General features: G+C 42.5%; 1 protein-coding gene across 1 annotated transcript in view; it reads right to left on the bottom strand.

The window, feature by feature from the left end:
• LOC143983065 (uncharacterized) overlaps window positions 1-22,696 on the bottom strand; it is a 695,051-nt gene that overhangs the window by 53,577 nt on the left and 618,778 nt on the right. The window contains exons 95-97 of the mRNA XM_077482312.1: window positions 21,377-21,555; window positions 17,719-17,852; window positions 17,320-17,440 (exon numbers count right to left, since the gene is read on the bottom strand). Coding sequence (XP_077338438.1) covers window positions 17,320-17,440; window positions 17,719-17,852; window positions 21,377-21,555 — 434 coding nt within the window. The remainder of the gene's footprint in view (window positions 1-17,319; window positions 17,441-17,718; window positions 17,853-21,376; window positions 21,556-22,696) is intronic.

Genomic DNA, 22,696 nt, shown 5'->3' with positions numbered 1-22,696 from the left:
TTGTCAAATTAATAGTTTTTTTTCTTGTGTCACTACACAGTGTCCTTCAACGCCACAGGAATGGCAGACTGTGGCCTCCCACTTTGCCATTTTTATTATAGTTGTGCCTTTTTCACCAACAGTGCAAACCCAAGTTCAGAGCGAGATGAGGGGACAGTCTCTTCTTCAGATAATCTTATTATGTTGTGGGTCTGCTACACACACACCTTCTTTTTGTTAACTAATGTGTAGTGCATTACTGATCAAAATCATGCTCATTTTCAGCACCATGGCAGGAAAATGGCATGATTGTCCAAATTTACACATCACTGTGGGTGCTTTTTACTAAAGGCACATCCACTATGCACTACAAGTGCACTGCAAAAGTACACCTGAAACTGCACTTGGAGTGCAAAGCCTTTATTAAATCGCACTCCTTCTCAGCACAAACTCAAATTTGACTACAAATAAATTTTTTGTTTCAAACATTTTATTAAAGTATAAGAAGTATTACAATACAATATCAACCAAGTGTAAGCATTACTAATACAAACAATATATCAAGTACAATCATAGTCGGGAAAATCATTCATCAGATAAGAACAGCAGGTTTGTAAAGAAATATAATCGGAGGCAAACAGTATGATTATCAGAAGCGTTCATATGTTTATATCCACATTAACCGAGTCATATAAGCCAGGTCAAGGTGGGATGTGGAAAGGGAGGTCAAGGGTAACAACATTGGGCGAAATAACTAAAGAACCAAAGAAGATCTCGGGAACCCGGTTACCCTTAGGAGTTTTATGTGTATCTTTCAACCATCCACCCCTTACGGGAACTTGCTGTGGATGGGAAAGACACACTGTAGGAGACCTATCGGAGGTATGACAGGGTTGTTGAACATCACTGCATGGAGTTATAAACCGCTTAATTTGTGTTACAAAGGATTAGGGACCTGAAGGTAGGAAAGAGCAAAAAGTTTTTATGTAGGGGTTATGAGGGAGAAATAAGAGGGGAGGTCAGGTTAGGGAGGTAAAGACTAAAAAAGGGGTGGGGGGGGGAGCTTAAAGTGCCAGCGGTAAAGGAGTCATAGAGGTGTAGAATGTCTCCGGTCAGAATGAAAAGGGGATGCCGTAGAGGTTGATCGAAAGTGTATCCAGCAAGACCAAATTTGGGTATATTTATCATGTTTGTCATGCGATTGAAAAATGAGTCTTTCCATTTCTTCAGTCCTATTAATCTGTCGGTACCAGTCTTCCAAAGTGGGGGTTGATTTTGACTTCCACCATCTGGGAATGCACTGAGTAGCTGCGTTAATCAAATGTAGAGCAAGGGAGCGCTTATAGCTGCGGAAAGGAATAGGAGTGTGATGTAAGAGGTATTGGGCTGGGGAGAATTCTAGTTGATAAGTCGTAATTAGAGTTATTTGGTCGTGAACTTTTTTCCAAAATGTTTGTATGGCTGGGCAGTCCCACCATATGTGGAGAAAGGAGCCTACCGCTGAGTCACATCGCCAACACACTGGGGATACATCTGGGAATATCTTATGTACCTTATCGGGGGAGCGATACCATCTCGAGCACAGTTTGTATCTGTTTTCCTGTGTGGAAACACTAAGGGAACCCTTATGTGTGTGGTAGTAAATAGATTCCCAGTCTTTATTGGACCAAGTAGCAGAAAGTTCAGTCTCCCACAATTGTCTAGTGGGGGCGTGTGACACATTGTCTGTAGTGAGTAGGGCCACAATATGAGAGATAATATGTGTTTGGGGTTCCTGACTATTGCATAAATTCTCGAAAGGGGTCAAATCGCTGCACCAACTCGAAAGAGGCTTGGCGGAATAGAAAAAGTGTCGAATTTGTAAATATTTAAAAAAAGGTAAATGTAGGTCTGGAAATGCAGCTGTCATCTCCGGGTAAGAGAGCAGCATCTTGCGCCTAAAAAATTGGAATGCTCTATAAGAAGGTTGGGGCTGTGGAGTCGAGTGGTCGGTGGACAGAACACCTGGTGGGAAGGCCGGGTTGTTAGACAAAGGTGTCATTGGACCATTAGGAAGGTGCAAGCCAAGAGTGTTGGAGGTTTGGTGAACTGTCCTAAGCGAGGGTCCAATCAAAGGGTGCGTCTTGCAGGACTCGGGGATATACGATTTGGGAATCCATGGTAGATTAATCAGTGGGAGCGGACTCATTGTTTGTTCTAGGCGGACCCATGCTTTGGAATCAAGGTGTAAATGCCAATCTAGTATTCTCTGTAGAAGGTTAGCGTGGTAGTAAGTGCGAATGTCCGGCAAACCTAGGCCTCCCCTCGTTTTAGGAAGAATTAGTTTTGCCCAACTTAGACGAGGGGATCTATGAGACCATATAAAGGCTCTGCACATCTGTTTGTAAGCGTTAAAGAATCTTTTAGGGAGATCAATGGGTATAGCTTGTAAAAGATACAACAGCCTTGGGAGCACATTCATTTTTAAAATAGCAATCCTCCCAAACCACGGAAAAGACGTCCTGTGCCATTTCAGGAGGTCTTCTTGGATGTTTAGGAGAGCTGGACCAAAATTGCAGTCATATAGTTGGGAGAGCGTATTCGGGAGTTTAATTCCCAAGTATGTCAATGTGTTACGTTCCCAGTGGAAGGGGAAGTTATCTTTACATTGTGATACAAGGTGGTCCGACAGGGTGACCGGCAATGCTTTAGATTTGTCAAAGTTAATTTTCAAATTGGAGATGATATGATAAGAGTCTAAATCTTGTAGGAGGTTGGGTATCGATATGATCGGGTTGGAAAGGAAGAGCAAAATATCATCCGCATAGGCGGCTAGTTTGTACGTATGATTAGTAATCGATATCCCCATTATGTTTTGGTTTTCTCTAAGCATGTTAAGGAGAGGCTCTAGGGCAAGCACAAAGATGAGCGGAGAAAGTGGGCAACCTTGACGTGTGCCATTGGTGATAGAGAAGGCGTTCGACAGGTGGCCATTGACTTTCACCCTCGCAGATGGAGCTGAGTATAGGAGCTGTATCATTTGTATTAATCTAGAAGGGAGTCCAATATACTGCAAAGTGGAAATCATATAATCCCAGGCCACCCTGTCGAACGCCTTCTCAGCATCTAGGGATAGAAAAAAGCCTTCCGAGTGGGACGTGGTGAGCCAGTGGTGGATATTTAGTGCCTTAATGGTATTGTCCCTAGCTTCTCTACCAGGGACAAAGCCAACTTGGTCATTGGAAATCAAATCTGGGAGTAGGGGTGACAATCGGTTTGCTAAAATTTTGGCAAATATTTTCAAATCTACATTAAGTAAAGAAATGGGGCGATAATTAGTGACTAAGGAAGGGTCTTTTCCTGGTTTGGGAATTACAGTAATATGTGCTTCTAGGAGGTCCGAATTGTTCCTAGTGGATTGAGGAAGGGCATTAAGGGTCTTAGCTAAGTGTGGGGTCAGCAGATCAAGAAAAGATTTATAGTATGCCGCCGTTAAACCGTCTGGGCCCGGGCTCTTCCCGGATTTCAAGTGCTTAATGGTTTCCCTAATTTCCAGCAGCGAGATGGGGGCCTCCAGGGAAGAGGCGTCAATGGTATTCAGGGGGGATGGGGCATATTTTGACAGAAAGTCATGAATCATGTCCGCTCGAGGCGTGGGGTCAGCAGCATGGGAAGCCCGTGGCAGATTATATAAAGATTGAAAGTAGCTAACAAAGTGGTTTGCTATGGCATCGGGTGCTACAACAGAAGTTCCAGTAGGGGTCACAATCTTATGTATAGTATGTAGCATTCTCTTATTCTTTAGAGCTTTAGCTAAAAATTTGCCAGCCTTGTTTCCGAATTCGTAAAACAGTTTGTGTGTGAGAGCAAATTTACGTTTAACTGACAATTGCAATTCCTCCAAAAGCTCTTCCCTTGCTGTGGTAAGGTCGGTGAGACTGGAGGATGCAAGGGTACGTTTATGGGCCCGCTCCAACGTGCGAATGCGACTGTGTAACTCTGTAATACGAGCTTCTCTAAGTTTTTTCCGCTTAGCAGCTAATGAGATAAGCAATCCCCTCACTACACATTTGTGCGCAGCCCATATGGTTTCCATAGAGGAATCAGCACCGGAGTTGTCTGAAAAATAATTTTGTAAGCATTCCAGGATGGCTTGTTTGTGATCAAGGTCTAGGAGTAGAGAGTCATCGAGTCTCCACAGCCGTGGACGTGGGGGTGTAGTCGTCAGGTTAAGGGTGATAGTAATCGGATTGTGGTCTGAGAGAAATGCCGGTTCTATGGTGGCTTGCATCAAGCAGCGCACATCAGTTTGTGTAAGAAAAAAATGGTCTATGCGTGAATATTTATTATGAGGTGGGGAGAAAAACGTGAAGTCTTTAGTACTTGGGTGTAACATACGCCATGTGTCATGTAGCGTAAGAGATTGGAGTTCCATTTTGATGGCCCTTAAAGCTCTATAGGTGATACAAGAGGAACCATTAGACGTGTCGATGTCTGGGGAAAGCGGGATATTGAAATCTCCCCCCAGGACTAGCATCCCGTGTTGAAAAGTGGTGAGTAGAGAGAGTGCCTCTCGGAAGAAGGGAACATGTCTAGAATTTGGAGCATAAATGTTAGCTATAGTAACAGGTCTATTGTGCAGATATCCTTTGAGGAAGAGATATCGGCCCATCGGGTCCGACAGGACATCCGTGACCGTGAGAGGGCAACGTTTAGAAACTAAGATAGAGACTCCTTTAGATTTAGATTCCGCCGTAGTAGCATGATATACTATCGGATAATTTGTGTCATGTAGTTTGGGTATAGAATCAGTCCTAAAATATGTCTCTTGGACCAGAGCTATGTGTGCGCGTGCTCTATGTAAGGTAAGAAGAAATTTTGATCTCTTTTCGGGAGTGTTTAAACCTCTAATATTGATCGAGTAGAATTTTGTACCGGCTGTGAAATCAGGTGGAGAAGCACGATCGTCTCGAGAAGAACGTGCTTCCGACATGTTCAGAGAGGAGCAAGTAAATCAAAACAAAGCAATGGGAGTTAGGGTGGGGGGGGGGGAAGTCCGGAAGGTGGGAGCAGTCCGAACAGTAGTTAGAACGGATCTGAGTGCAAAAGGGGCCAATTGAATGCTGTGGGAGGAGGAAGGACGTGTATGGAGAGGGAATGAGTGGGGTGGAAGGGCAGAGGGAATCAGACCACTTATTCGGTGGTACGAGAAAAACAAAGAAGGGTAGGATGAGGCAGGGGGTCCCGACGCTAAACGAAGGGAATCCCAGACGACACCCTACAGTGGGGTTGGCCAAGTCTCAGCCCAACTACGGATCACACACAAAAATAAGAAAAATAAGTCGATTAGACGGCCTCACGACATCCCAGGACTATAAGACGTGCGTGATGGGAGCAGGTCTACGGTATGATTGGTGAGTATTTAAAAGGACTAACTAAGGGATAACAGTTAACAGAGGGTCCTGATGTGTGAGTAAACAAAGCAGCTGTGGTTCGTGGTAGAACACAGTGCACACCTGGGGAACAGTCAATTACATATATATATAAAGTTGTGAATAATCCAACTCAGGGTCCACAGGTACGACCGAACAATCAACAATTATAAACCTTAAGCTGTTCGGTGCATACGTCCGAGTCCGCAGGCGACATATGAGTAAATAGTCGTCTTCCGGAGTCGATCGCAGCAAATGGTAGAGTGTAGAGAATAAGCTTGTGATACATAGTGATAGTACCGCAATATAACAACAATAAATCAGGACAACAATACTTATCAACTAGAGAGCCTGTGAAAATAAAAGAAGGGAAGACCAGTCTGATGTAAGGAGTGCACAGTGTGGATTCTTGCGAGTAGAAATCGTCTGCAGTCCGGCATTGTCACTGAGGGGGGTTTAAACAAGCGTGTTCGGGAAATGAAGAAGGATTCCAGGATACAGAGCTATCAATAGTTCAGCGAAGAAGACAGTTCGATCAGTCTGCTTAGGGTACACATGCCAGATAGTACAGGGAGAAGCGTATAGAAGGAGATCAAGTAAACATCCAAAGTGGGATGGCTGGGAACAGACTCGTCTGTAATCGGTAACGAACGGCGTCCCGAAGTAAGGCTGGATCCAAAAGTTCCTCTAGTAGTGCATGAGTGATCGTATAAAGTCATGTCCTGAAAGCAATACAAATCCGAGGGCACTGCGAGGAAGTAGTACAGAGCGGACAGTCAATACCAGAGCAGTAACTAAAAGGACACGGGAGGACCAAGTCTGTATCCGATCTGGAGTAGGTGTACTGCAGGACTAAAAGTTTTCGTGTACCGCCAACATACCGAAACGAAGAGCAGAACAGGGAAAAAATCGAGTAACAAGAACCGATGTAACAGGAACGGATGGCAACTAGTAACTCACTGCGGGTTGTGACAAGTAGAGAAGACAGGTCATTCTGGCAGGAAGGTAACTGATAACACAACCAGGTGTAAAAGTCTGACCAGAAAGATAAGGCGATGAGTAAAGGATGACAACTCACTCAGTATTCTCTTCGTGCCCGGCGGGCGCGCGGAGAGGATGAGGGACTGTGATCTCCGCGGGTAATATCAGGCGGACGCCGACCTCGGGGCCCCGAGGGGGATCTTCGTCTTCGGAAGGAGGTGTCGTGAGTATCCATCGGATCCGCGTGTTGTCTGGGCACTCTAGGTATCATCGGACGGAAGGAGGCGTACCAATTAGGGAGCTCAACCATGGGGATATTCAGAATCGAGCAAAAGTTCGGTAAATCTTCTGGTACTTTAAGGTGTGCAGTACGGCCGGAATCAGAGGCAGCGAGGCAGAAAGGAAACTTCCATTTGTATGGTATGCCGCGCGTCTTCAGAATGTCGAGCAGGGGGCGGAAATCCCTGCGGTGCTGCAAAGTTATACCAGAGAGGTCTTGATAGGGGTAGAGCCAAAAGTTATGACTTGCCTTGTTCTGGCAGCTTTTAAAATGTCCTCTTTGAGGTGGTAGTTGACCAGGCAACAAACTATATCCCTTGGAGGATCATTGTCTCTTCCCTTCAGCTTTAAAGCGCGGTGGATACGTTCAAATTCAATGTTAGATTGAGGCTGTCTTCCCATAATATCATTAAAGATGGAGGAGACTGCTGAGGTGATTTGGTCAGCTTCAACTGATTCGGGGAGGCCTCTAACCCTTAGGTTGTGACGCCTTCCCCTGTTGTCCAAATCTTCTAAATGTCGTTGAATATCTCGCATTTGAAGAGTATGGGAATCCAGCTTCCTAGTTGTCTTGCGGAGCGATATTTCATGTTGATCTGCAATCTGCTCCACTGTATGCATACGATCTGAAAGGCCTCTGATGTCAACCCTGAGTTCAGCTATGGCCGCCGATAGTGTGTCCTTAATATCAGAGGCGACGGAACGGAGATCGTTCATGCTGATCGATTGCGGCGAGGAAGCTGCCTGCGGGGGATGATCAATTGGTCTCTGAGCTGCTGCGGTCCCAACTATAAGGTTGTCAGACAAGACGATCGACCCCTGTGAGGGGGGGAGAGAGTCCGCGGCCTGAGGTGTGCTGTGGCGGGAAGGCGCCATGTTTCCTCGTTGTGCCCTGAACATCTCTGGGATGATTTGAGGCGGTTGTCCGGCAGAATTTACTCTCGGGGAGCGAGATCTAGATGCGGAGGACGTGCGGGAGGCTGTACCCATCGTTAGATGTGAAACATCGGCGGGAAGACCTGCGGTAGACAATAGCTTTCATCCCGGGACGTCGGAGCTAAGAGCTCAAGCGACCGCCATCAAGCTCAGCCAGGCCACGCCCCGCGACTACAAATACATTTTAAGCCCAATGAAAAAGGAAGCCACACATTGTTGAGAATTCAACTTTTTAATACAAGCACATTCATATGTGTGTTTATTAAAGGTTTTTACAACAAACCAAGATATGTTGGGTATCCAAAACAGAGTTTAATCTTTTTTTTTTTACTTGTTTTTTTTGTGTAAACAGGCATGTATCAAACCGTAAAAAAACACAACACAGGAACTTACAAAGTTCAACTTGGAAAAGTGAAGACAATATCAGACATGAGTATGTACAAACTGGGCTGATATTGCCTTCATCACATGGGGTGTGACCCCTGAAAAATCCAAATTTGGAAGATGCACACAGTGTGTCAACATGTGCTAACTCCCATCATGGGGGATCAATTGTACATGCTTTGGGGCTGCAACCCCTTCATCTAAGACACTTTCCACAAAACATGTACATTGATCCCCCACGATGGGAGATAGCGCATGTTTACACACACTGTGCATCTTCCAAATTTTTACTTATGCAAAATGCAAAATTTTTATGTTAAAAAGCAAAAATAAAACCCTATCTAGTTTTTTTATTTTTCACACTCTCCCCAAAACATCAATGATGTTCTTCATTTTATTTTTAACATCATTGATGTTTTGTTGTACAATTTCCAAATCCCTATTGCACCCCATTATCTCCCCGATCAAGATCTGGGCACTTTCACTGGTAAAACGGGAATCTTCCTCCACATCACCTAGAAAACAAAGCAAACAAACACACTATGTAATCCAAATATGGTGATATACATTGATGAGCTTACCGGAAGCTGTGTTCTCCGATACTCACCTGTTGTGGTGACAATTTGTCCAACCTCCCCAATCTTTCCTTCCTCCTCCTTCTGCTCCTGCTCCTCTGTTACTTCTTTTGGAAGTTGCCCTTCTTTGGGAGAGGTGTGGTCCCTGGTGTCCTCATGGTCCCTGGTGTCCTCATACTTGCGGAGTCTTCTCTCCCCTATGAGAATGTAAACAAAGATTAATTAGCACACAGAGGGCAGAAATAGGAATCTGAAACATTGCTTGGAAGTGTTGTACAATTTTATTTTTGGGCCGAGTTACAAGGTGAGAACATTATTGGGGACACTTTGTTAAGCTGGAATACTTTCCTGCAGAACGATGTTTCATACGAACGAACAAAACTATGACCTTGAAAGTGGCCATTTTAAAATGCACAACATGAAATTAAAGCACATGGAGCATGTATGCAAGCAAGAATAATGATATGAACACATGACAACTACTTACTTTTTTTAAGAACACGCTTGATCCTTAGGTACCGCTCGTGCTCCCTCAGTTTCAGGTTTGACCAGCGTTTTCTCAGTTGATCCTTGGAAAATTCTTCAGAAGACTCTTCACAACTTTATTCATGATCTTGGCCTTTCTGATATTTGGGTTTGGGTAAGGTCCATACTTCCCATCATAGTCGGTCCTGTTCAATATGTCGACCATCTCCAACATCTCTCCAAAAGACATATTTGAGGCCTTAAATCTTGTCTTCCTGGATCGGTACGTTTCAGGCTCCGGGCTTTCCTCACCCTCCTCCTCGTTAGTGGAACTATTAGTGCGCACATGCGTTCTCTCCGCCATGTGCTCTCCCCACTGCACGGGAAGCGAAGGGGCAGGGAATAGTCTGGAAAGAACGTCAGGGGCGGGCGGAGTTTCACGCATGTGCACTGTATATAAAACGCAACACATGTGTATTGTCCCTACGATCTGGGAGGAGAGTGTGAGGAGAGTGTGAGTCACGGACGCGGCGAACGTGGAAACGAAGGTAACATTTTTAACTTGGTGCTTCACTAGAGTAGACTGCTTGTATCTAGGCCGATGTTGGGACAAGATTAGGAGGGATTTTAATTGCATTATTAGTATTTGAGGGTTTGTCTTGTGTTGTGTCTTGCAGACAAAATGGATCCATTCAACAATGCCAACTTTATGGGGCTATTCCTCGAACTCTACATGGAGATGCCCTGCCTGTGGCAGTTCCACAACAAGTTTTATAATAACAGATCAAAGATCAAAAGAGGAACGCAGCACTGGAGAAACTGCTTGCTTTGTTGCAGATCAGGGTCCCCACGGCAGACATGACCTATCTGAATCGCAAAATTGTGGCCATGAAGCTTACATATTTCAGGGAGAGAAAGAAGCACCTGGAGTCCTTGAGAGCAGGAGATCCAGATGCTGTTTATTACCCCAGGATGGTGCACTTTGACAGGCTGCATTTTCTGGTAGACCAAGGGGTACCCAGGCCACCACTCAGGCCACCACTCTCCAGGCTTCCTCCAAGGCATCCTTCACCCCCAGCTGAGGCTTCTGATGTCCAACCTGGGCCTTCCAGGCAGCACCATATGGTGGGGCCCAGCTTGAGACAGGTATTGCATTGTTGAACATATTTCTTGTGTTACATTTAATGATGTTAACTAGATGTTCTTATTGATCAGTAAGTTGAGATTTCTCCAAGTGGTTTACATCTCAATAGACAGTAGTGACCAAAAATGATTGGGACGGGAAAGAAAAATGCTGGTGTCAGAATGATAGTCTGTTCTATTTGGTAACATTCAATTAGCAAAAGCCAGGAGCACAAAATGTTGTGATTGATGATCAAAAAACTGAAACTATGTCCCCTTTTCATACACAGGAAGACCTCAGTCGGGGAGGCTGTGGCAAGTGGCAGCCAGGAGGTCCACCAATGCCCTCCTTCTCCTGCCCCAGCTACAGGAGCCCAGCCACAGCCTGGAAGGATGCCTGGTGGGAAGTCACAAAGGAAGACCAGAGAGTGATGGCCTGGGTTGAGTCTGGTGTGCCAGAAGATGCAGCCTCTTGAAGATCCCTATCCTGGGGACAGAAATGGCATCTGAATTTCCTGCTCTCTAGGACTTCGGGACTAGACTTCTCTCCCTGAGATATCTACTCCTCAGGCCACCAATTTTTTAATATCTCATTTAGTCATGTCTGCCCTGGGGGCCAAAGGCTGCACCAAAGTTAAGAAGTTTCTCCAGTGCTGCGTTCCTAGTTTTATTTTCGAGCAAACAAAATACATTTTTTTTTTGTTTGATGAAATACTTGTGTAATGTGTTTTCTTTCAAAAAGTACAGTTTATTTGTGAGCAGGCAGGTACATTTCCAAAATACAAAGTGAACTAAAGAACAAGGGGTACCAACACTAAACAACCTCCTGTAGATTAAAAAAGAAAATATAAAAAATACAATAATGTTGTTGTTGTAAGTTTACACCCAAAAAAATAAATAAGGAGAAATGAGCAAAGTGTCTTTAAAGGAGATTTTTAGGGAATCCCCCCCCCCCCCCCAAAAAACATACAAAAAAAAAAAATCAAACATTGTGTAGATGTGACGCAAACTAAAATTGTATTGCTGAAATGGTTAAAAAAGAGTAATGAAATCAGTTTGGGAGAAGTGTGTGTGACTATGAGCATCAAAAGAAGTTGGTTCTTGCAACATTGTTAAAGATCAAGAGAATGCGCTTGATGAATGAATTTTTAACATTGCAGCGTGACGAATGTGCTATATCGCTTACGAGCAGTAGTTTTACCTGAACGAGCGCTTCCGTGTCGGAATTTGAATGTGAGCATGCGTGGCACTTGGTCCGATCAAAATGCTCTACACATGATCGGATTAGGTCCGACCGACCCAGTTGGTCGGGAAATATTTCCAACATGTTGGAAAATTGGGTCGGACGGAGATTCGGACGGAATCAGTCCGATGCATACCACACACAGTCGGATTATCTGACGACACGGTCCGATAAGACGCATTCCGACGGATTCTCCGACCGTGTGTACAAGGATTTAGAGTGTGAAAAGATTAACTTTTGTACATCATACATGTGAAAAAACAAACATCTAAATCATTTGATGTATCACATATTTATACAACATAATTGACATGTGCCAGATAAAAAAAAAACACACTTAGACAGGCATTTCTGTATACCAACTTACACTTGGTCCTAATTACCTCCAGGTTCATTATCTACAAATTAGAGTTATTTAATTTCTAATTTGGTGTATTACTTCACCTTCTAAAATTGGCATCATTAAGAATTACCTGAATCTTTCCCAAATGACAGTAAAGATTATAAAACAGGCAGCAAGGATTTTTGGATCTAACTTAGGCCATTCTAAAGGGCCATACTGTTAGAAAAGTGTCAGTAGGTATTTATTTGTTTAGGAATTCAATAAATACCTATTGGAGTGTGCATGTTCTCTCTGTGCCTGCGTAGGTTTCCTCCGTGTACTACGGTTTCCTCCTACACTCCAAAGACATGCTGGTAGGTTAATTGACTTCAGTCCAAAATTGGCACTAGTATATGAATGGAATTTGGGGACCTTGGATTGTTAGCTCCTTGAGGGTAGGGACCGATGTGAGTGCGATGTATGTGTGGAGCGCTGCATAAATTGACGGCGCTATGTGGATACCTTAAATAAATAGGGATAATTGTAGACACGCACCCACCCTGACTCAGGTTGAACTGGATGGAATGGTGTCTTTATTCAACCATACTAACTATGTAACTATGTAATTATATACAGGCCCTGTTAAAAAGCACCTCTGATAAGCAGATACACAAAGGGGTGTGCACGAAGTGGATCGGTGAAGGTGTAGCAGTTGAAAATTCATGCACTTAAATCACTATTGGATCAGACGCCTTCTTCTTCTCTCCTTTTTATGCAACTATCATATTGAACTGTCAATAGGAGGAGAGGATTAATTACATCACTCTATATACATCATTACGAGTTTTCTGATGGACTGATGGACAGTTTTAGTAGATGTTGGATTTCTTCATTTTTGTTTTTAATAAGCAAGATATGAGGGCATTTGACTATTGCACTATATGAGATATTATATTGGTGGATACTTTTTATTCATACAAAGCACTGTTAATGCTTGGTTTTAAATTGGGCATAAATAATAATGTATTCATTTGTATTTTATAATAGCGGCTGAAAGTGCAGTTAATTTTGAGCGCTGGCTTCAGGGTTACTTGTTATTTCTGATTGGCATTTATTCCTTTACAACTGATTGGGAAATTTGGTCAGCCTACATCCAAGATTATATAATCTTTGGCATTTACACAACATATACAAAGTATACCAGTACCAAGATGCAAATACAGAATATCAGCTTTAGTGAACAAATTTCACACTGTTTTACAAAGTAATTATGACTAGGTGACCTTCCTTCTTTTATTGTCATAGGTGTGCGCAGCCTACTGAATTAATGTATGCTCTCTAAAGCTCAAACACACACATGTGTGTCTACTAGGGATGAGCTTTGAGTTTGAGTCGAACTCATGTTCGATTCAAACATTGCAAACAATTTGGGGTGTTCGCGGCAAATTCGAAAAGCCGCGGAACACCCTGTAAAAGTCTATGGGAGAAATCTAAAGTGCTAATTTTAAAGGCTTATATGCAAGTTATTGTCATAAAAAGTGTTTGGGGACCTGGGTCCTGCCACAGGGGACATGTATCAATGCAAAAAAAAATTTAAAAACTGTAATTTTTTTGGGAGCAGTGATTTTAATAATGCTTAAAGTGAAAGAATAAAAGTGTAAAATTCCTTTAAATTACGTACCTGGGGGGTGTCTACAGTATGCATGTAAAGGGGCGCATGTTCCCCGTGCATAGAACTGTCCCTGCACAAAGTGTAATTTCTGCAGGTAAAAAAGTAATTTAAAAGCACTCGCGGCTATAATGAATTGTCTGCTCCCCGTAATACAGAGAACAGTCATTGAAAGTCATTGATAAAAAAAAACAAAAAAGCGTGGGGTTCCCCCCAATTCAATTACCAGGCTCTTCAGGTCTGGTATGGATATTAAGGGGAACCCCACATCCAATTTAAAAAATAATGATGTGGAGTTCCCCCCAAATATCCATACCAGACCCTTCAGGCCTGGTATGGATTTTAATGGGAACTCCACACCATTTTTTTTTTTTAAATGGCGTGGAGTTCCCCCCAAAAATCCATACCAGACCCTTTATCCGAGCAAGCAACCTGGCAGGCCGCAGGAAAAGAGGGGGGGAAAGAGCGCCCCCCTCCTGAACCTTACCGGGCCACATGCCCTCAACATTGGGAGGATGCTTTCGGGGTCTGTGACCCCTCAAAGCACCATGTCCCTATGTTGATGGGGACAATTGCCTCATCCCCACAACCCTGGCTGGCGGTTGTGGGAGTCTGCAGGCAGGGAGCTTATCAGAATCTGGAAGCCCCCCTATAACAAGGGGGCCCCCAGATCCCGGCCCCCCGTTAGAAATGATTAGGGGGTACAAAAGTACCCCTACCATTTCACAAAGAAAGTGTAAAAAATTGTTAAAAAACACACACACACACCATTGGGAAAAGTCCTTTATTAAGAATTTAAAAAAAAGATTCCAGCGGTGGTAATCCACTCTTGCTATCCAGCGATGGCTGAGCTCTTCTCCTGGGTCCAGCGATGGGTGATCTTTTCCCTGGGGTGCAGTGATGGGTGATCTCTCCCGATGGTCCAGCGCAGTGCATCCTTTCTCCACTGGCAGCCTGACAGGTTTTAGCTGAGGAGGACGAGGCCATCCGTCACCTGACCCCACCCCCCTCTAATACAAGGGGAAACCCAGGCTTCCCCAGTGACGTGCGGTGACCCAGCCCCCCTCTGATGTAACAGAAACCTGCATTACATCAGAGGGGATGGGGTCACCCATACATCACTGGAGAAGCCTGGGTTTCCCCTTGCGTCAGAGGGGGCGGGGTCATGTGACCGGTGGCCCCATCCTCCTCAGCTAAAACCTGTCAGGCTGCCGGGATTCCCACAGTGTCTCCAGTGGAGACAGGATGCACTGCGCTGGACCATCGGGAGAGATCAGGCATCACTGGACCTCGGAGAAGAGATCAGGCATTGCTGGACCCCGGAGAAGAGATCAGTCATCGCTGGATAGCAAGAGTGGATTACCACCACTGGAATCTTTTTTTTATTTTTTTTTATTTTTAATAGAGGACTTTTCCCAACGGTGTGTGTGTGTTTTTTAACAATTTTTTTACGCTTTCTTTGTGAAATGGAAGGGGAACTTTTGCACTCGCTTACCATTTCAAACAGGGGGGCCGGGATCTGGGGGTCCCCTTGTTAAAGGGGGCTTCCAGATTCTGATAAGCCCCTGCCCGCAGACCCCCACAACCACCAGCCAGGGTTGCGGGGATGAGGCCCTTGTCCCCATCAACTTCACAGACCCCCAAAGCATCCTCCGAATGTTGAGGGCATGTGGCCTGGTACGGTTCAGGAGGGGGGGCACTCTCTCATCCCCCCCCACTTTTCCTGCTGCCTGCCAGGTTGCGTGCTCGGATAAAGGGTCTGGTATGGATTTTTGGGGGGAACTTCATGCCATTTTTTTTTAAAAATTGGCGTGGAGTTCCCCCCAAATATCCATACCAGACCCTTCAGGAACCTCACACCATTTTCTTTATTTAGATGCGGGGTTCCCCTTAATATCCATAACAGACTTGAAGGGCCTGGTAATTGAACTTGGGGGGAACCCCACGCTTTTTTTTTTTTTTTTAATCAATGACTGTTCTGTGTATTATGGGGAGCCGACAATTGATTATAGCTGTGAGTGCTTTTAAATTACTTTTTTTTCTGCAGAAATTACACTTTGTGCAGGGACAGTTCTAAGCATGGGAAACATGCGCCCCTTTACAGGCATACTATAGACACCCCCCAGGTGTATTAGACTTTTATTGTTTCACTTTAAGCATTATTAAAATCACTGCTCCTGAAAAAACTTTTTTTGCATTGATACATGTCCCCTGGGGCAGGACCCAGGTCTCCAAACACTTTTTAGGACAATAACTTGCATATAAGCCTTTAAAATTAGCATTTTTGATTTTGAACGTTCAAGTCCCGTAGACATTAATAGGGTTGTAAATTTGAAGCTTAGGTCTGTTCGCAGGTTCTGGTGCGAACCGAACCGGGGGTGTTTGGCTCATCCTTAGTGTCTACATATATATGGCTCCGGAATATTGATCTCCCTGCCAGCACAGTGAAAGAGTAATGCGTAAGCACTTGTCTTATGGCAGAGCTGGTAATAGAAAGATCTTTCCAATCTTCCCACTGGCACACAGAGGGATAATGTTAATGCACATGGGGTGATTAGGATTTGCCCAGGTACATCTGGCACACTCTGTGCGCACACCTATGTTCAAAATGTTGCTTTCCTCTCTAGCACGGTGCAATAAAAAAGTAACGTTTCCAATCATCTGTTGATAACTTACATACTGTATGTTACCAAATAGCATTGCAGCTATTATACAGCCTTGAAAATGATTTGATTGTGATTTGAATTGTAATGTCAGTCTTGTGTTCTGCCTAATAACTCTCCCATCACTAGCGCAACAAAGATATAGAACGACAAAATGTACAGCATACAAATTTGCTAGTCCTTTTTTCATTAAGAATTACTATAATATAAGGCTCACATCCCTGCTTTAAACAACCTCACAGCTCAGGGCATATAATTATTCCATGCAATGTATTACAGCACCCTTTTGGGTAGTGCACCTCCTCAGTATCACTCTATAAATGCAGCTGCTCAGCAGCATCTAATCTTGTTACAGAAAGATTCAAGAAAGTATTCCAATATGCATGGACAGTCACTAAGTCTCACATGAGAAGGGATCCTAATTAAGATGCTAACTTTAACACATCTAATTAGATTACTGTTAATTTATAGTTCATAATAAATATTAAATAAATGTACTGTTTTCCATTTCTGTTCTTGCCAGCAGCTTTTAATATATATGCGTATTGATATTGCTTATTTCTGCCTACCAGCTGTTCTGTGTGTGAATGGTTTCCTTAATGCACTATTCTTGTTTTCCAATACTGTTCATTGTTTGAAAGCATCTGGTAGTTAACAAGTTTATTAATAACATTAGTCACTTTCCTTGTGGAAGAGTTAGATTACATTAGTTAATTGTCCCATTTGCCAACTGATGAAAGTGATAAAAGCTGTTTAGATATCTAGTTTACAATGGCAATGTATCAGTTTGGGACACTGTGAAAAAGGAGGATTGGACATTATCAAAGCATATATTTTTACTGGATTAAATTATTTTTAATAAATATAGGACCTTGTGTATGAAAGTACTTTCAGTATAGAACGCACCTACTGACATACTAAGACTTATTAAAACCTTATTGATGTTAGTAATGGCTGTATTACCATGCCTTGGGGTTGATTTACTTATTAATGGGTAAGGACTGGTAACTTAGCAATCTGATTGTGCATTGAGCTCAGCAGATAATCAACCAATCATGTAAAGAATAAATCCTGTTTTTCCACACTTTGCCCAAGTAGAGATATATGAACAGATCTATGCCTAGTCATATGAGCCTTTGGCTTTCCACATGAATAAAATTAAGAACAGATTTTAAAAGATGTATTCATTATTATAATGACTGAACACACTTTGCAGTACATTCGAGAGGAAGCAAGATTTCCAGGTGCAATATTTGCATGATTACATGCAATAAAAAGTTTATAATTTACCTCCATTGTGTAGTCCATGTACACTGGACACTGGTAGAAATCAATCCCATCTGCAGGTTGTTTGACATTCCCAAGAAGGGTAGGAATTATGATGACATATGGTAATGGATTAAATGTATTCCTGTAAGAAAAATATAATAATAATAATAATTGTCAGCAGAATGCAATAATGTAATGTGTCAACCTCTAGAAAACTAAATAAAGAGTATTGTAAAGGTCATAATTACACATTTTTATAGATGAACTGTTAAAATATATTGCTAAGAGCTATAAAATCTGCAAAAACTCACACCTACATTTATCAAATAAAATAAGCATTTATATATAAGTGTGGATATGTTAAAGAGTGTGTGTTTGTCTCCAAATGCAAACTAAAAGTCAACAAACAAAAATGAGTACCTGGAATCTACCAAGTGATTTTTTTGGAAATCCCAATCTGCACCTTGTAATATGAGACCCTCGAGACAGAGTGGATAGACCTCATTTTCTGGTTTACAGTCTAGATATTCTTTTATATGACATTGGAGTACCACCTGCAGGCGAAATAAATACAGTAAAATAATTTATTATAAAGTATGCATTGCTGATAACATTTTTATTTTCATTACTAAATTATATAAAATAGCAGCAAAAATAGAAACACATTATGAAGAAAAATATAAATAAAATATTAAAATGCATATTAAAATATACACCTTTTAAGATCAGACAAGTCTTAATGTAGCCAAATACAATTTTGAAAATGCAACTCTAGAAGTCTACTTTCACAGTTACGTTGTTACATATTAACCTATAATTTCGTAGTCTCTTGTTGATAAAAAGGCACAAATTTAATTTGTGCTAATTCCAGTAGATTACTGTATGCCCATGGCTAAACAATTTTTTTTTACAACTACAAAGGCAAATCAATTCAATTGACAAAAATATCCATACTTTTAGTAATAGTAATACTAACTAATTTAGTAATCAGTAATTTAAGAAAAACATTTAGTATCTAAAATTCTCTTACTGATTTTGCCATTATAATGTAATGAAAAAGGAATTCCAATAGTAATGACACCTTCAAGTTCTGATAATAAAACTGACTTTCCCCACATGCAAATGATATCCCTTTGTTCTTCGTGTTGACTTGCGTATTAAAAGATCATTCTTGAAATATTTAGAATGGATACATTTATATGTATGCAGTATCTCACAAAAGTGAGTATGCCCTTTCCATTTTTGTGAATATTTTATCTTTTCATGTGACAACACTTAAGAAATGGCACTTTGCTACAATATAAATTAGTGAGTGTACAGCTTGTATAACAGTGTACATTTGATGTCCCCTCAAAATAACTGAACACAGAGTCATTAATATTTAAACTGCTGGCAACAAAAATGAGTACACCCCCCAAGTGATAATGTCCAAATTTGACCCAATTAGCCATTCCCCCCCCCCCCCCATTGTCGTGTAACTCATTAGTGTTACAAGGTCTCAGGTGTTAATGGGGAGCAAGTGTGTTAAATTTGGTGTTATTGCTCTCACTTTCCCATGCTGGTCACTGGAGGTTCAAAATGGCACCTCATGGCAAAGAACTCTGTGAGAATCTGAAAAAAAGAATTGTTGCTCTACATAAAGAGGGCCTAGGCCAGTGATGGCGAACCTTGGCACCCCAGATGTTTTGAAACTACATTTCCCATGATGCTCATGCACTCTCCAGTGTAGTGGAGCATCATGGGAAATGTAGTTCCAAAACATCTGGGGTGCCAAGGTTCGCCATCACTGGCCTAAGCTATAAGAAGATTGCCAAGTCCCTGAAACTGCACTGCAGCATGGTGGCCAAGACTGTACGGTGGTTTAACAGGACAGATTCCCCTCAGAACAGGCGTGCCAAGTGTCACATCCAGAGTTTATCTTTGGGAAATAGAAGTATGAGTGCTGCCGGCATTGCTGCAGAGGTTGAAGGGGTGGGGTCAGCCTGTCAGTGCTTAGACCATATGCTGAACACTGCCGTGCCTACAGTCAAGCAAGGTGGTGGGAGTGTCATGGTCTGGGGCTGCATGAGTTCTGCCGGCACTGGGGAGCTACAGTTCATTGAGGGAACCATGAATGCCAACATGTACTGTAACATACTGAAGTAGAGCATGATCCCTTGGGAGACTGGGCTGCAGGGCAGTATTCCAACATGATAACGACCCCAAACACATCCCCAAGACACCCACTGCCTTGCTATAGAAGCCAAGGGTAAAGGTGATGGACTGGCCAAGCCTGTCTCCAGACCTAAACCCTATTGAGCATCTGTGGGGCATCTTCAAATGGAAGGTGGAGGAGTGCAATGTCCCTAAAATCCACCAGCTCTGTGAGGTCCCCATGGAGGAGTAGAAGACAACTCCAATGGCAGCCGTGAAACTCCATGCCTAAGAGCGTTAATGCAGTGCTTGAAAATAATGAAAATATTGACACTTTGAGCCCAATTTGGATATTTTCATTTAGGGGTGTACTCACTTTTGTTTCCAGCAGTTTAGACATGAATGGCTGTGTGTTGACTTATTTTGAGGGGACAGCAAATTTACACTGTTATACAAGCTGAACACTCACTACTTTACATTGCAGTAAAGTGTCATTTCTTCAGTGTTGTCACATGAAAAGATATAGTAAAATATTTACAAAAATGTGAGAAGGGTGTACTCACTTTTGTGAGATACAGTAGGCTGTTTGGAGCTGTCAGTATCAGGCCGCGTACACACGGGCGGACTGTTCGCCCAACTTTGTCCGCTGAACAGTGTTTGGGCGGACAGTCCGCTCGTGTGTGGGCTTTCAGCGGACAGTTTCAGCGGACAGTTTGACGGACAAGGTTTTTCGGAATTTCCGAAAAACTGTCCGCTGAAACCTTGTTTCAGCGAACAGTCCGCTCGTGTGTAGGCTTGTTCGTCAAACAAAGTTGCGCGCATGCTCAGAAAGGATTTTCACGCCGAAAGTTATAATGCAGTGTATAGGACGTCGTATTTTTCGTCCCGTCGTACGTGCCGTTCACGTCATCGCGCACGGTTTCAGCAAACTGTTCGTCCGTCGTGTGTGGCCATGTCCGTCCATGCTAAGTTTGAGCGGACTGTTTGCCGAAACTGTTTGACGGACAAAGTTGGGCGAACAGTCCCCGCGTGTGTACGCGGCCTTAGGGATGAGTCATTGGTTGTTAAAAAGCCAACGCCAATCGGTGTGCAAACAATGATTCATCCCTGCTGTCATCAGCAGCGATGAATCATTGGTTGTTATGGAGCAGGCACCCACCGGCTTCCTAACAACCATGATTCATTCCTGCTGTCAGCAGGGATTCCCCACTGACAGCAGAATGTAAACAAAAGAGCTGGCATTCAAAAAAAAAAAAAGTGCGAGGATCTCCCCATATCATATTAGGTGGGATTCTGATGGGGCTCCAGGCCCTTAGGTCTGGTATGGATTTTAGAGGGAATGAAAAAAAATGGCTTGGGGTCCCCCCAAAATCCATACCAGACCAGGTATGAGTGCAGGGATGAGTACGCTGGCAAGTGCCAGCTTCTTACCAACTGATGACTCTTCCCTGTTCCTGACAGCAGGGATGAGTCATTGGTTGTTAGGAGCTGGTACTCAATGGCATCCTAAAAACCAAAGCCCAGAAAACTTTAGTAAAGAAAAAAAAACAACAGGAGGGGGAAAAACATACAGAAATGCTTAAAAAATTTACCAAAATCACATGTAAATGCACATGCAGAAATGCATCTGGACTGCTTTTCTGTGGTGTGAACCGGCCCGGCCTGCAAATTTTTGTTTAACTAGGTATAATAAGAAACAGAAATGTACAATATGGCAATACTATCTTGATTTGCAGTGCATGCACCATGCAAAATTGTTTATGTTTATATAGAAAATATGTATTTAAATAACACTGCGAACTACAAAAAAGAAGCAATGCAGCAACATCTGCTTTGCTGAAATAAATGTAACTAATTTAATTACTATAGGAAATTGTTACATTATATAATTTGCTGCCTTATATGTATAACCACTATAGTTACCAAAAGAGGTTTGAAAACATACCTCATGCAATAAATATCCATGACGAACTGCAAACTCAGTTCTCAGTGCCAACAACAAGCCCCCTGGGTTAACCAGAACTCCAGCACTTATGGAAGTCAAAGCTTCCTTTTCACTCTTGGCAAATGGTATTAGACCTTTCCTCACCCACTGCTTGAGCTGTTTATGTTTCTTTTGCAGACCTAGGAGAAGTAAAATAGACAAAGTAATTGCCAAATGTTATGGAGTCACAACAATATAACTTTATGTGCTGCACTTGCAACACCAAAAAGATTTATTGGTACATTAAGCTCTCAGGCAGCGACAAGAAGATGTTAAAATGGACACCAGACAGCTTTTTTACCATTCAGTGTTCACAGCAAGCCATTCTTACTGAGTGCTATTTTCAGCCAACTTTAGTAACAAGCACAAATAGGTGAGAGGCTAAGTAACCCCAATGCACAACAGCTTTGTTGACTTTTTGGCACTGGAATTCAGAATTTCTAATGTAGCAGGATACTCAGCCAAGCTAACAGTTTGAAATTTAGATGGCCCTTCTGTGTGAATTCTTGTTCATATCTGAAAAACTGGACCAAAATTGATAACATTGATATAAAAGGCATCACATACTTACCTGGACTGAAGTGGTGACTAAACTGCTAAAATAAATAATTTCTTCCAGCTTATTATAATGTGTTATTGGCCTCCTTTTTAAATTCTGTAGCTTCTACTATTTCGCTAATCTAGAGAATTTGCAGCAGTAACTTAGCACAGATGGTTCAGTCCCCTTCTCATATCAAAGACAACATTGCCTATTAAGCCTTGTACACATGATTTGATTTTCCGCAGACAAAACCTCAGACTTTTGTCTGATGAGTGTTGGCCCCGAACTTGTCTTGCATACAAATGGCGCACAAACATGAATGTAGTGAGGTACTATGTGTTTTTTTTTTCTATCAATGGTCTTGGAGTTATTGCATTGACCGAAGTCCAGTGCAGGAACAGGAGGAGGAGGATTTCTTGGACCAAAAATCTGTTGCTTTATTAATCATGACCAATTATGTCATATGCCTTTGCTGCAGGAGCTCCAGGAGATTAATCCAGATGATTTTCGGAATTATCTCCGGATGACGGACTCCTGCTTTCACCAACTCTTGGCATTGTTGACCCCTATATTAAGAAGCAGGACACATGCATGAGGCTTTTATTTCATTTTTTGGTTGATTAATGATTTGATTTGGTATATTTTCTATATTTTTGGATGCAGAATGCACTTTTTGGTTAAAGTTCTATTGGCAGATAGAATGTCTAATTTTATTTGTTTTCTTTTTTTAATGCACAATA

This window comes from Lithobates pipiens, unplaced genomic scaffold (genome assembly GCF_037356315.1).
Source record: "Lithobates pipiens isolate NorthernLeopardFrog02 unplaced genomic scaffold, aLitPip1_a1.2 Scaffold_16, whole genome shotgun sequence".
Lineage (NCBI taxonomy): Eukaryota > Metazoa > Chordata > Amphibia > Anura > Ranidae > Lithobates > Lithobates pipiens.
The sequence above is the reverse complement of the archived record's forward strand: the minus strand, read 5'-3'. Positions and strand labels throughout refer to the sequence as shown.